The following is a 13201-nucleotide window of genomic DNA, read 5'->3' as shown; positions in this document are numbered from 1 at the left end:
TCTAGCATTAATTCGATCACTAACAGATTCATTAAAAGTAGTTATTACTCCACCAGGTGCGTGACATCATTAACCAACGTTGAATGACCAATTTGCGACAATACGGTTTTGAGAAACAGTCGTGACTAGCTTGTACTATGGTAGTAAAGCAGCGAGTTACGTCGCTGTACGGGAAACACACCCCTGAGTGATAGGACCAGTTACACTAGTAGAAGAGCAGCTTTACCCAGTGGTTGAGACCAGCTCATTTGGTTGAGACCAGAGTCAAAAGCCAAGACCAGAAAAGCATCAAGTCTGAGTCAGGACCGAGTCCACATGCTCCTGGTTCCATGACAAGATCAAGATAACGCCAGCAATTGCTGGCACATGGACTTGGTTGCATGTGGACTCTGTCTTGACTCAAACTCAAGCCTCTTCTGATCTCGGTCTGGTCACAATAAGAAAGAAATCTCACTAATCAACACTGATTGGTTTTTGGATGTCTAGCCACATAATCAACCATTTTGACCCACCCCACTAATTCACACTTTTATTTTTTTCTCTAAATTCTTATATTGAAACTTTCTTCATTGTAAAAAAGGTTCCACATCTGCACCTCTGCTGGAACCGTAATGAGGAAAGTCACTTTTGACATTTGACCTTGAGAGTTCAAAGGTGACATTAGATCCAAGAGTTGTCGGGCCAATCTGTTCATAAATCCCAGGTGGCCTTGACCCTGTGTGGGTCTAATATACTCAGTCAGGGCTTAACAAGTCATTACAGAACAAATAAGGCATGAAAACGGACCTAACACAACCTGCACATAGTGCCTGGACACCACTGGAACTGAGGTTAGCAACAGAAAGGCTCATTACATTGTCAAAACAAACAAATCTGAAGGATGGCAACAACCAAAGCTAATTCAGAATAATGGTGTATTTTGTCCACAACCCTACCAAACTTTGCCCATACATCCCTAGGCCTAGGGTATCTAAAATGTCTCTTTAGGTAATTGTGTTTTGTTCAAGTCATCTCTCTATATTTGTTTAATTATTGGAAATAGAGGAATCCAACAGGTTTGTCAAATATGAATCTTCAACAAACACATGCATCTCGTATGCTTCATATAAGGGGTTTACCCCAATGAAAGCAAATCATCTGGACATATAGGGGGACATATACAGTATGTTCCAAGCATTGGGTGGTTTTCTATAATTGGGCAACTTTCTGTGTAATTCATCTTTGTAATAGATATTCATTTTTGAAAGATGACTAGTCCTCTCCACATTTAATGAAATTACCAAATCTTCTCAAATTGTTATTGGTTCATTCTCAGTCACCTCATAACATAATAACCATGGCTGTGCACTTATGTGCAAAATAATGAGATTTAAAAAAAAATTATATTGTTTTCCAACCAATAAATTGGCCCATACAGAATCTGCTTTTTTCCCCCCACAGATTGTGGGGGGAAATCTGTGAGAATCTAAGAAATGGTTGTAAATATGGTAAAAGACACAATTGAGAATACTAAAATCTTATTAGGTACTAAACTCTTAGTACTAAACACTTAGTCCTGTTCACAGAATAGCAGTCCAATATGCTACTTTTCATTGTTTTTCTATGTAAACTTGCTAGATGGATGAGTACACTCACATATCGCATCTTTTGCACCGTCTCTTGCGCATGACACAGCATCCTAAAAAAACATGACGTTCAAGTTAAAAGAACCTAGAATAAAAAAAAATTTGCTATTTTTTTTTCATTCCACTGTCCTGCATCTCACATTAAATGCAAAAATGCATTCTATGTGAACGGCCCCCTATTGCTAGCTGATTATTGTTTATTAATAACAAATTACTCAAAATATTTAGTAACTGAGCAAACAAAGGGAGAGGAATGTGAATAAAACTGATGGGGAAAACAAGTTGATGAATAGCTTATTATTTCTGATTTGAGACTGTGTAACCTTTCTCAGATTTAGCAGAGATGTGTGTAGTCACGTCCCATGAGACCAGGGGTGCATTTCCTATACAACAACTGATTAACTACCATAGAATTATACATCATTGGAGAAATTAGCAAGCTAGTCGAAATTCTTTTGGTTCAACAATATAGAACTGTCTTTAATGACGCCAGGCAGGTTTTAGAGTAATAATTCTGCTAGTTAATCATTTCGAGATTATTATTGAGATCATCTCTGTAAATAACGAACATGGCATCTGAGGAATACTTTCTCCATTTTTTATTTCCAGATGTTTGATTCCATCATGGGTTCTCTCTTACGTTATACTCCTTCAAACTTCCCCTGCGGACTTGAGCACATGCACATTCATCCATTTAAGTTTTCATGAGTTTTCTGTGTAATTCTGCAGATGCAGATGTGGGTGTAAGTCCTAATTTGTAGCAGAACTTCTATCTGAGTAAACTAGCACAGAAGTTGAGCTGTTTCACGCAGAGGACTCACCACAGTGCAGCAGAGAGGCCAGAACCACCACAGGAGAGCCAGAATCAGCAGTAGCATCACTATCAGTAGCGCTATGGCCAGGATCGTACCATCAGACTGCAGGGAGGAGCAGATGAACACCACTCTGACTGGGACCGTTTTTTGTTATCACATCAGATCCAAATGACATGCAGAAAAACATTTGGAAAATGCAATGAAACAAAACGATGAAGTCAGTCCTTCAACCTCCAGTTCAAACAATGGCTCCATATAAGGGTGCTAGCTGTGAAAATAACAGATGATGCATGACGACAGAGATGGTTAATAAACGAGGGGATTGAACCACGTTACAAGTGATCTCACTGGGAGATCTCATAACCCATTGCCTCTCTGGCTGGTGGGAAACGTATTCTTACACTTCTTAAGAGCTTTGACTGGCACCACTTTACAGGCATCAGACATTCCAGCAATCCTTTTAATGAATTTTCTTTTTTCCTTTGTTTGCACAAAAGTTCCCAGCCTGCAGACTGTAGTTGGACCCTGTTATTTTCCTTTTACACATATTTTACTGAGCAATCTGGCTGCATTTTCAAAAGCTAAAATGCTGCAATAATGACTGTTAGCTAGAGAATCCATTGTGATTACCAGTGGTGCGGAGTAACTAAAACAACTAAAACTTCTTCCAACGTGTATCAGTACAGTTTGATTAGAATCACTTTTTAATGTCACATTGACATTTTATGTAAAATACACTTTCCTAAACTGTTTTATATAATCTGAAAGTTATATTTTAAAAGATATTGTCCCTTTAACATAGCCTAGTTTTGATGTAGTTAGCTACTTTTCTACACTGGGCAAGCTACAGTTTAAAGGTACAATACCGATCAAAAGTCAGATTTTTTTTGTTTTTAAGAAAGTGCTACTTTTATGCAACAAGGGCGCAAAAAATGACGATGAAGACATTTATAATGTTACATAACTATTTCAAATAAATGCTGTTCTCTAAACTTTATTTTACAGTGTCCTTGTTACACATTACATATAGTTACTGTATTAATAACTATAAATTATGCATAATTACATGCAGCTAACACTAAACCAACCCCTATTCCTAACCATATAGTAAGTACATATAGTTAATTAATATTACTCAGTACTTAAATGTATAATTACACTCTATGGACACCTTAAAATATAATGTAACCAAAAAAAACCAAAAAACTTTTGCACCATTTTCAAATAACAATAATCCGAAATGTTTCTTGAGCAGCAAATCAGCAAATTAGAATGATTTCTGAATAATCATGTGACACTGCGACTGGAGTAATGATGCTGGAAATTAAGCTTGGCATCAAATAAATAAATTATATTTTAAAATAAAATTTTAAACTGTAATAATATTTCACAATATTACTGTTTTTACTTTAATTTCTATTAAATAAATGCAGCCTTGTTGACCATAAGACTCTTCTTTCAAAATTTTTTTAAATGGCTACAAACCTTTCAACAGTTAGTGCAGCTGTACCAACATTGGTTGTCAAACATAAAAACACAAAAAATAAATAAAGATCATTTAGAATAATACTTACACAGCTTACAGTGGTGATAGTAACAGAACTAGAGATAAAACTCAGGCCTTCGTTCATGCTAACGTAAAGGGAGGCTGCCCTGCAATTCACATGGAAATAATTACTTAAGTCTTTTGAAAACAGTATATTACGTTCCGTCATGAGTGAAGCCAAAGTTAAAATTCTGCAACTAGAAAGAATGCAAAAAGGTGTATCTGGGACACTTACGTTCCCTCCTCTCGAAGAACAGGAGCTGGGCACAGTAGATACGTGTCCTCCACTATCAATGGCTTCACCACTAATAAAAAAGAAAAATTTAGAGTAGCGTCAGTTCAGGCAGGTCACGTTAGTCAAGCTTGCATGATTCTCAGCTGATACACATCTACCTATAGGAAAACGACGCCTATCACTGTATACATATATAAGCTCCTTCAGTATTAACATCAGCTATTGCGTTTCTCAGGAGCTAATTACCCTCCTCCATCCCAAGCTCCTCCTGTCGTCAGTCAGGTTTTGGCATTCTGATTCCCCTTGAATCAGAATAAATTCTCGAATTATGTTGTACTTTAAAATCTTGAATTATGGCTATCTGTAATACATTCATGTTGGGTTTGTTCTGTTTCGCCTAAGAGGGGTTATTGCTCTTCTCCCTGCTCTTCTCCATGCTAGGCTGCAGAACAGACCTATACCGCCAATCCTAACTGTATGCTATTTGTCAATCATATTTAACGAGTCCTGACAGAAATGCAGACTAGTGACCCTAAAGTATCCGAATGGAAGAGTGGAAGTGGGCCACGGATTACAAAACAGGAGAAATGGGATCAGAGCTCCAGAGCCTCTGACTGTCAAAGGCCTCCAACTGAGAAGCCAGCGGAGGCCAAAAACAATGAATGATTGAAGATATAAAAGAACATTCTTATAATTGCAACTTTGTGATTGTCTCTTGCCATTGCTGCACTGGAAGAAATCAAATGGACAGGAGATCGATTGGTGCGTTAGCACCTGACACAGCCAAAGCAAGAGACAAATATGGCACTACTGCTTTTCCCTTTATCCTGTAGGAAGCTGTTTGTTGGTGTAGGCGGTTGGCTCAAATCCCAAAGAATCCGAATTCTGGCAGAGTGCTTTAATGGGCTGTTTACCCAAAGCACATGAGGGAAAGTCATGTTTTACTACTAAGTAAAGACATGTGCACATGGTTTCCACTTGCGTGATAAATCAATAAGAATTATTGTTGGTACCAAATTGCATCTGAGCCTTTAGAGAGGGAAATGGCCTTCACTGGGCTCAAGCCTAAGGGGTGAATTCAACAGCTCATGTGCTTATTCCGCAAATATCTAATTGCTTGAGAATTTTCTTGAGGTTAAAGAAAGGAAATGCAAGTCAAGGACAGCTACACTAGACACCCGCAAACCTCCCCCAGTCCGTTCATTGACCGTCAGTTTCATGCTACACACAAGCAAAAACCTTTGAAGAAGAAGCCGTTTCTGGATTTGCCAAGTTTGCAAAGTAAGTGGTATCAAATCTTCAAAAGATGTTCAGATTTCGGTGCATAAAAATGGATGTATGAGCAGCATTGACCGGAAATTTAGTGAACTGGCCTGTAACTCCTATAAAGTCCATCCTAATTGTTCACATACATTTCCGTTCATTTCTTGTGCATCTGTTCACTTTTTCCCACACTGTTCTATTTATGTGATTTCAGCTAATTAAGATTTATTCACTGCTAAATGGCACATAAAAAAATAAAAAAATTAATGGACCCTTTTCACATTTTAGAGTTATTGAGAATATTGAGAGATTGATTACATTGGTTAGAAGAGAGAAAGATGTCAAATTTGCTGTGACTCTCTCAGCTGTTGTCTTAAGACACTAAAAGATTTTCAAAATCTTATAAGATTATCGAAAGAGTGAGACCATAGAGGATAAAAAAATCATACATTTAACATTTTTGTTCCTATAGTCTGTGTCGTGCTGCAATCTGAACAAGACACCACACACTCACAGATTCCATTCACAAACAATCAGAGTCCCGACTGTAAACATGGAAAATCTTTTAAACAAACATGGCGGACGACGGACAAGAATAAGTGGCGATAATAGTGTTTGGACTGCTTTTTTCAGAAAATGTGGGGTGGAAAAAAAGGTTTGCATGAAGTCGTGTTACGCTTCCGTTAGCTCGCTTTCTGATTGGGTATCGTTTTGTTCCACGTGACAAAGTACAGTGTGCATGGGCGTTTGTCCTTGGGGTTCCCCCCCACACAGCAAGATTTCTGATTTGAGATCGGTGCGGCCCCGAGCAGATTCAATTACTCTTAAGGCTGGGACACACTACTCACTACTCCTAATGTGTGTGCACTAACTTGGATGGGTTGCATGCAGAGGACAAATTCCGACTATGAGTTACCATACTTGGCCTTCACATGTCACTTTCACTGTTGGCTCATGTCAGACGCCGTTTGGGTTATTGGGCCGATTCAGCATGTCGATGAGAGGCGACAACAAAGTCAGCTTTCGACGCTGCTAGTTCTTTGACAGCATCTTGGTGTGTCCTGGGCTTTAACACACCTCACACCACAGGAAAATCGGATAAGATAATCTGTAGAACCATCAAGATAATCGGGACTTTACCTAGGACTGTCGGAAGGGTAGAATTGGAGCCGATTATCTTGTAGTGTGTGGGTGCTTTTCGAAACACAGCAGTGTAAGGGGCTGTTCACACGAAACACATTTTTTCCATTCCATTGCGATACTTTTCCATTGTTTTCCAATGTAAACGTGCTAGACGGACATCTTTAACCATTGCACTCGTGTCTCACGTCTTTTGCAGCGTCTGGTGCATGACATGGCATTCGGAAAATGCAGCGTTCAAGTTAAAAGAAGTTCAACCTGTGTGAACCGGCCCTTAATCAGGTTTCTGTAATTTAATGCCAAGCTAATACAACACAAGCAACAGTGTTAAAAATGCCCATTACATATTTTAAAAATGAAATAAGATTTACAATGTTAATAACTGGAAATGCATCATCACAGTCTGTGATCCTGTGTTTTGTCTATTGTGGTTGGTGGCTTTAAATGTTGGTAAGAAAGTCTCTTAGATGGCCAGAATAAACTGCTGAGTAGAGTATACTTCGGTTTTTATGCGTGCGCTAGGGTGGACGTTGTGTAAATTTCATCAACATCTTCATAGTACATGTGTACGGTAGACACACATAAAACATTTTTTTATAACCATGCATAGTCTATATGCTCAGCTCGACACATGCACCTTAATTTTTTTTGCACTAGTTCATTTGTCCAGAAGGTGGCAACACTGTCTTGGCCCATTTCACAGCCATAAAAGAGACGCATAAGACAGAACAACAACAAAAGACTACTGGAGTGGAGATGCAACAACAACAGATACCAACATTGACAAACACTTGGGTGAGGGGGTTCAGAGATACATACCACTCTAGTTAAAATACCTATATCATACTATTTAAGAAGTACTACAATTTTATGCATTAATACTAATCTTCTATTCTAATTAGAATGAGACATATTATGCAAATTGGGCAACTTAAAGACCTACAGTACATATTCCGACTGAAAGTCAGAAGCTAAACACGCTGTAACCACACAGGGTTCTTTTCCGACAGCCTGCAATCAGCCTTGGGCTCAAAGTAAGTGGAACAGGTTGTGCATGATGGACATTATTATTCATTGACAGGATATTCTCTCTAGTGTTTACAGTGGTCAAGAGTAAATAAACAGCAGGCCTCCGCAAAGTCAGAGTAAATTTGTTGCAGGTCTGAAAATGTGCCTTTAGGATGGGAAAGTGGATGGGTTTGCTGAATGTTTTTTTATTTTTATTTTATTACTTCCATCACACAGCTACACTCATCAACCGGATGTTCTGGTCTTTATCGGACACAAACAATTAGCATGGTGCTAGTTTGAAATGTCCAGCTTTAATCAAAGCAAAGATAGGCAAGAAGTGAAGCACCAAAGCTGGTAGCTATTACTGATACTGTAAAATAGGATTGCAAGCAGATGACTGGGCTTTGATCTCACATCCAATGCCAATTTTAATGAAATTACGATTGTTTGGATCAAATAAGACACTCCCTGAAGGCTTAATACCATTACACAATCGCAGCATTTGAAATGCCAACATTTGAATCACTTGCACTTCAATAGTTTAACTTCAAAAGGAAAGTTGCCAGGCAATTAACAGCAGATTTTGTTCAATATACAATGCTTGCACATCTTTTGCATAACTGCCTTAGTAATTAATTGATGGGACAAATGTGAACATTGGCAGAAAACATCTCTTTGTTTTTGTAAAGGCAAAGCTTATTGTAAAGATTCTCAAGTGGTGACACCAAGATGTGTCACAGGTCTGTTCTGAGAGTGTAAAATATGGTGCCACCAACACAGTCTCATGGCATTTTGAAACTATTTTACACTTTGCCGATTTGGTGGCTAATTCGTATGATCACATTCATAATTTTTTAACAATCCGCTTAGACCCCAGTGACGGTAATGTTTAGGGGTGGGGTTAGGGGAGGTTGCTTTTTCTAAAAATCATATGATACAAATCGTACAAATCCATGCGAAAATCCTTGAAGAAAAAATCTATTGAGATTCACTGCCATATAGTTCTGCTAGTGTACTAGTTTAACTCTTTCCTCACCGGAATTTTCTGGCTTTCCGTGTTTTCTCTGTTATACGGTAGGGGGCGCTATTAGGCATCTTCTGAAAAAAGTACTGAATCTCTGGGCCCTATTTTAATGATCTAAACGCATGGTCTAAAGCGCAGGGCGCAAGTGCACTTAGGGTGTGTCTGAATCCACTATTGCTAGTATAACGACGGGAAAAATGGTCAGCGCGCGGCACATGGTCTAAAAGGGTTGTCCCTATTCTCTTAACGAGTATTGGGTGTGTTTTGGACGTAACGTGCAATAGACCAATCAGAGTCTCATCTCCCATTCCCTTTAAAAGACAGTTGCGCTCGCGCCATGGCGGATTCGCTATTTACATGGCGGAATTTGCAAGCGGAAAGACTGAACGCTTCTCCAGAGCGCTTGTGCGCGAGTTCAGAGTTCAAAGCTCAAGCAGACCATCTATGGGACAAGCCGGATCTTTATGTACACAATATTAATCTTTTACATTGTAATCCTTTTATTTTTAATATTTGGCATGTATGTGTGTTGCTGCGTCCCTGTGTGTGTAATAAGCAGAGTGTACGCACGTTGTGGACCCGCCTATAGGCGCACATTACTAACGCGCTCTTTAAATATTAAAGAAATTGCACCATTGACTTTAGACCAGGTTTCTGTTGCCTCAAAATAGCAACGCGCCAACAATGTGCCCGAACACACCTCGTTTTCAGACCAGCAGCCCATGGGCGCACAAATGGGCGCAAATGCATTTGCCATTTAAACAACGTGGCGCATGATGTGAAAATGATAACTGCGTCGGACTGAAACTAGCAAAACACACTTGCGTCACGCTTGGTGCTGCATTGCGCCGGGTGTATGATAGGGCCCTCTGGATCAAAAGACATGTGAAGAAGAAACAGAAACAAGCAATAGCATATGTAAGCATATGTATATATAAAATGATGTGATCATCAACATTAAACAGCATATAATTCAAAACGAAATGTCGACCCAGAATGAGCTACAGGACTGTGAGGACTCGATCCACTCCATCTGTGTTTTGATCATCGTTCTGAATCCCATCCAGATGTAGTCTTTGACAAAAACGTGATTTTCTCAGCTTTTTGCTCTAAACGTTGCTTTTTTTATGAATCTTACCCTCATTCAAGTGTTGATAAAAAAGAAAGCATGAAGCTAGAGTAAAAGCAGAGGGTATGTTCTTTCTTTTGATATATTGCATGTCCAGATATTCATACAACAAAATATTCAGGGGGGAAACTTTTGAGAAATTCATCAAAAATGCTGGCGCTGACTGGCAACTTTTTTCAAAAATGCCGGCGCGAAGAGTTAATTTCATCGTGCCTATGGCTCATCCGCCAAGCTCTGCAACACTATAGTGTACAGGAAAGGATGCATATCCTGTTTGAAGACGAGACCTACAGTAAAAACTGCAAGGGGTTGAGCTGACATTTGCCTGACGGGCTTTGCAAACTTAGCCTCTTGTGTGGCAGTGAATCTTTCTTATATCTCCTTCATTTGGCAGGAATCCATCCTGTAAAACTCCTAATGTAGCCTTTAAAAACTGCTATTAGCAAAAAAACAAATGGGACTGGCATTTGTCTTGGCATGGTCGGTCGTTCCAGGGTTTCTATGAAAACGAGTCTGCTGGGACATTCGGTGGAAAAATGATAGCTAATCAGAAGGGGTTTATAGATTCTGACTCAAATCATTCCAACCATATGGTAATTACGCAAGGAAGTCACGGAAATGTCTTATATAAGACTGCTGTCATCCCACATAACATTTAACCCCCTTTTAAGTAGACTTTTTCTAGCCAGTGATGTGTTCAGCATACATGATCTTTGTAATACATCTTGTAACCAAGCAACCGATTCAGCATTGTGGGCTTAAAGGGACAGTTCATCCAAAAATGAAAAATCACGTCGTTACATACCTGTATGACTTTCTTTTTTCTGTGGAAAACAAAACATTTTTTTCCAGTTCAAAGTCCAAAACTACCAAAGTGAGGAACAGACTGAAACTTAAATCCCTAATCTTAGTCTTCATCAACAACTCTCTACTCAAATATGCCACAAGTTACAAGACCATCGAAAACCAATAACATTTGAAATTATTGACGTGCAACCCGAAGTGCACATTTTATTTGAGAGCTTCAGAAGGTCTGTTTCAGGTCTGTTCACCGCACAAAGCTAATGCATGCCTGCATAAGACTTAAGCACACAAGTCACATTTTTTACACTATGAGGCACTATGGTACACTTCACGGTGCTTATTTGGTGTATTTTAGTAGATTGACAGTCTATGGTCACTATGAACTGTACTTATATGGAAAAAAATAACAGCATACAGGTTTAAAACAATGTGAGGGTAATTAAATAATTGCTAGAATTTTATTTGTACTTACTTCTGGTAAGGGTGTCATTTATTCGGAAGCTGCAAAGAACCTTGTCCACATTTCTAGCATGAAGAAATCCATTTCCTCTAACAACAACTTGGAATGCCTCTTTAAAACAGGAAGGTAACATATAACAATGTTAAATCATGTAGCAAATTTTGAAAAGCACTTATCAGAGCCATCAATACAATTTTTATTTTAAGATTTATTTTCTAAAGGAGGAAGAAATGTTATGGTGCAAAGCATAATACTGTATATGATAACATCATCAATATTTTGCTTTAAGGTGTGGTCACATTAGCAAAATTTCACAAGCAAAAAAGGTCTGTTGTTGCTAAATCTGTATGGGGAAATTCTTTGTTCTTACTACTAAATATTATGCATTTAAATATTATTACATTTTGTTTTTAATTGAATTTAAGTGCCTTTTCAGCCTCCTTATGAGCATATTTAAGTAATGGTTTACAATTTATCAGACATTCGACTTTCTTTTGATGCTCCCCATCAGACATTCTGATGATAAGTAACTTTTCAACTACATGTCAACTAACTCTCATTTAGAGTATTAGTAAAGTGTACGTTTACTTGATAAAGATGTAGTAAAAATGGAAGGCTTTCCTTTGCGCTTTTCGCATATGGACGACATTGTTGTTAAAACGATCCCCATTCACAGGTTCCGGGAAAACCACTTAAATTGCTGTATTCTGCTGCCAGGCCAGTAGTTGGCGATGTCACCTTGTACAAAAACACTACGCACCAATAAAACTGAACATGCAATATGACTTTCACAAATTGAAACTGTTGTGTAATTAAAAAGTGCATAAAAAGTTTTCAGTTTTTAGATGAAAATGGTGTTATGTAAGTACTTGCAAAGTCAGTAGACTGTCTGTTGGGGAGCAGCAAAGTAAAGTTTTAGCAGATATTAAGCAGACAGTCTACTAATAGTCTAAAGAGAGTTAGTTGACGTAGTTCCAAAGTTACTTATAGTAAGTATAATGTTGGACTATTAAAATAAAGTATATAAATCCACTTTGTCAAAGGTGTGTAATTATGTGAGGTGTGTAATTTTTTGTTAGATGTTAAAAACACAAACAACCTCACTTCTAGGCTTTTGATGAAACTAAATCAAACCTACTAGTCTGGAGGATTGTTCGTTACTGTTGCAAAAAACATTTTGTCTATTGAGCAGAACAGAATTGTACTCACCTCCAGCACATATACTGGAAGGTTCTGCAGCAAGAATCTCAATGCATGATTTCTTCAAGATCTGGTGGGTACAAAGATATTTAGCAGGTAAACAAGGGTTATCTGACCTAGTCAAACTAACTCAATTCCATTCCCTTAAATTCATAAAACAAACAGTCAGTAGAAAAGACCTTCCACTTTTTTTCAGAATAAGTTTATTTTATCTTGAAGGGTCCACCAATCAAATGAAGGAACACCTCTCCTGCGAGTGCCTCAACAGGACAATCCTCATGTGGCGTTTGTGTTTTGAAATGTACATCTGCTTTCTCCGTCTCTTTCCTCTCGTCCTGGAAATAGCCTTCATCAGCCATACCAGCACCTATGTGTGGCGAGATTGTTTTGATCTACATGACTGCCGCCTTCCTCTGTCATCTATGGAAGTATGCCTTCAGATCCCAAGGTCCCTGCTGATTTACGACACTCTTCTCCTGAGCCGCAGCCAAGAGATTTCAGCATGCAGCTAATTGAGAGCAGATGGAGGCCAGCTGGACTGACCCCAGTCTCAGCTCATGAAACAGACAACCTCTGCATGGGCGAGACGAGTCTTTACCCAAATATCTACTCTTTTCTTCCACCTTCAGAGCTTAAGAAATATAAATCATTAGCTTTCATTGCAAAAAGAAAGGACATGTCTTTGATCGTGTTTGGGCAGACTCCAGCGGACCGTGGGATCAAAGCGGTCCAGGCAGGGCATGGCAGGTCTTTGTTACAATTCGGATACTGTAGACAATCCGTCATCTTCAGACGGGACTCAATGATTATTCTTGTTTGTTATTCTTTGGTTTTTCTTTATTTCTTTTGTTGTTTTTTTCATCAAGAGGCTGTTTCTTATGGTAATTTTATCCAAGGGGTCAAGGATTGGCTTGTTGGCATGGCCCTGTTAGCCCCTGCTGGTAAATGC

The 13201-nt window shown here is 38.7% G+C and overlaps 1 protein-coding gene across 1 annotated transcript in view; it reads right to left on the bottom strand.

The window, feature by feature from the left end:
• antxr1a (ANTXR cell adhesion molecule 1a) overlaps positions 1 to 13201 on the bottom strand; it is a 71423-nt gene that overhangs the window by 34080 nt on the left and 24142 nt on the right. Inside the window, exons 9-13 of the mRNA XM_084389394.1 lie at positions 12262 to 12322; positions 11065 to 11163; positions 4222 to 4291; positions 4015 to 4093; positions 2447 to 2542 (exon numbers count right to left, since the gene is read on the bottom strand). Of these exons, the coding sequence (XP_084245520.1) occupies positions 2447 to 2542; positions 4015 to 4093; positions 4222 to 4291; positions 11065 to 11163; positions 12262 to 12322 (405 nt within the window). The remainder of the gene's footprint in view (positions 1 to 2446; positions 2543 to 4014; positions 4094 to 4221; positions 4292 to 11064; positions 11164 to 12261; positions 12323 to 13201) is intronic.

Source organism: Rutilus rutilus (genome assembly GCF_951802725.1).
Source record: "Rutilus rutilus genome assembly, chromosome: 19".
In the NCBI taxonomy this organism is placed as follows: domain Eukaryota; kingdom Metazoa; phylum Chordata; class Actinopteri; order Cypriniformes; family Leuciscidae; genus Rutilus; species Rutilus rutilus.
Note: the sequence above shows the minus strand (reverse complement) of the source record. Positions and strands in the feature narration are given on the sequence as shown.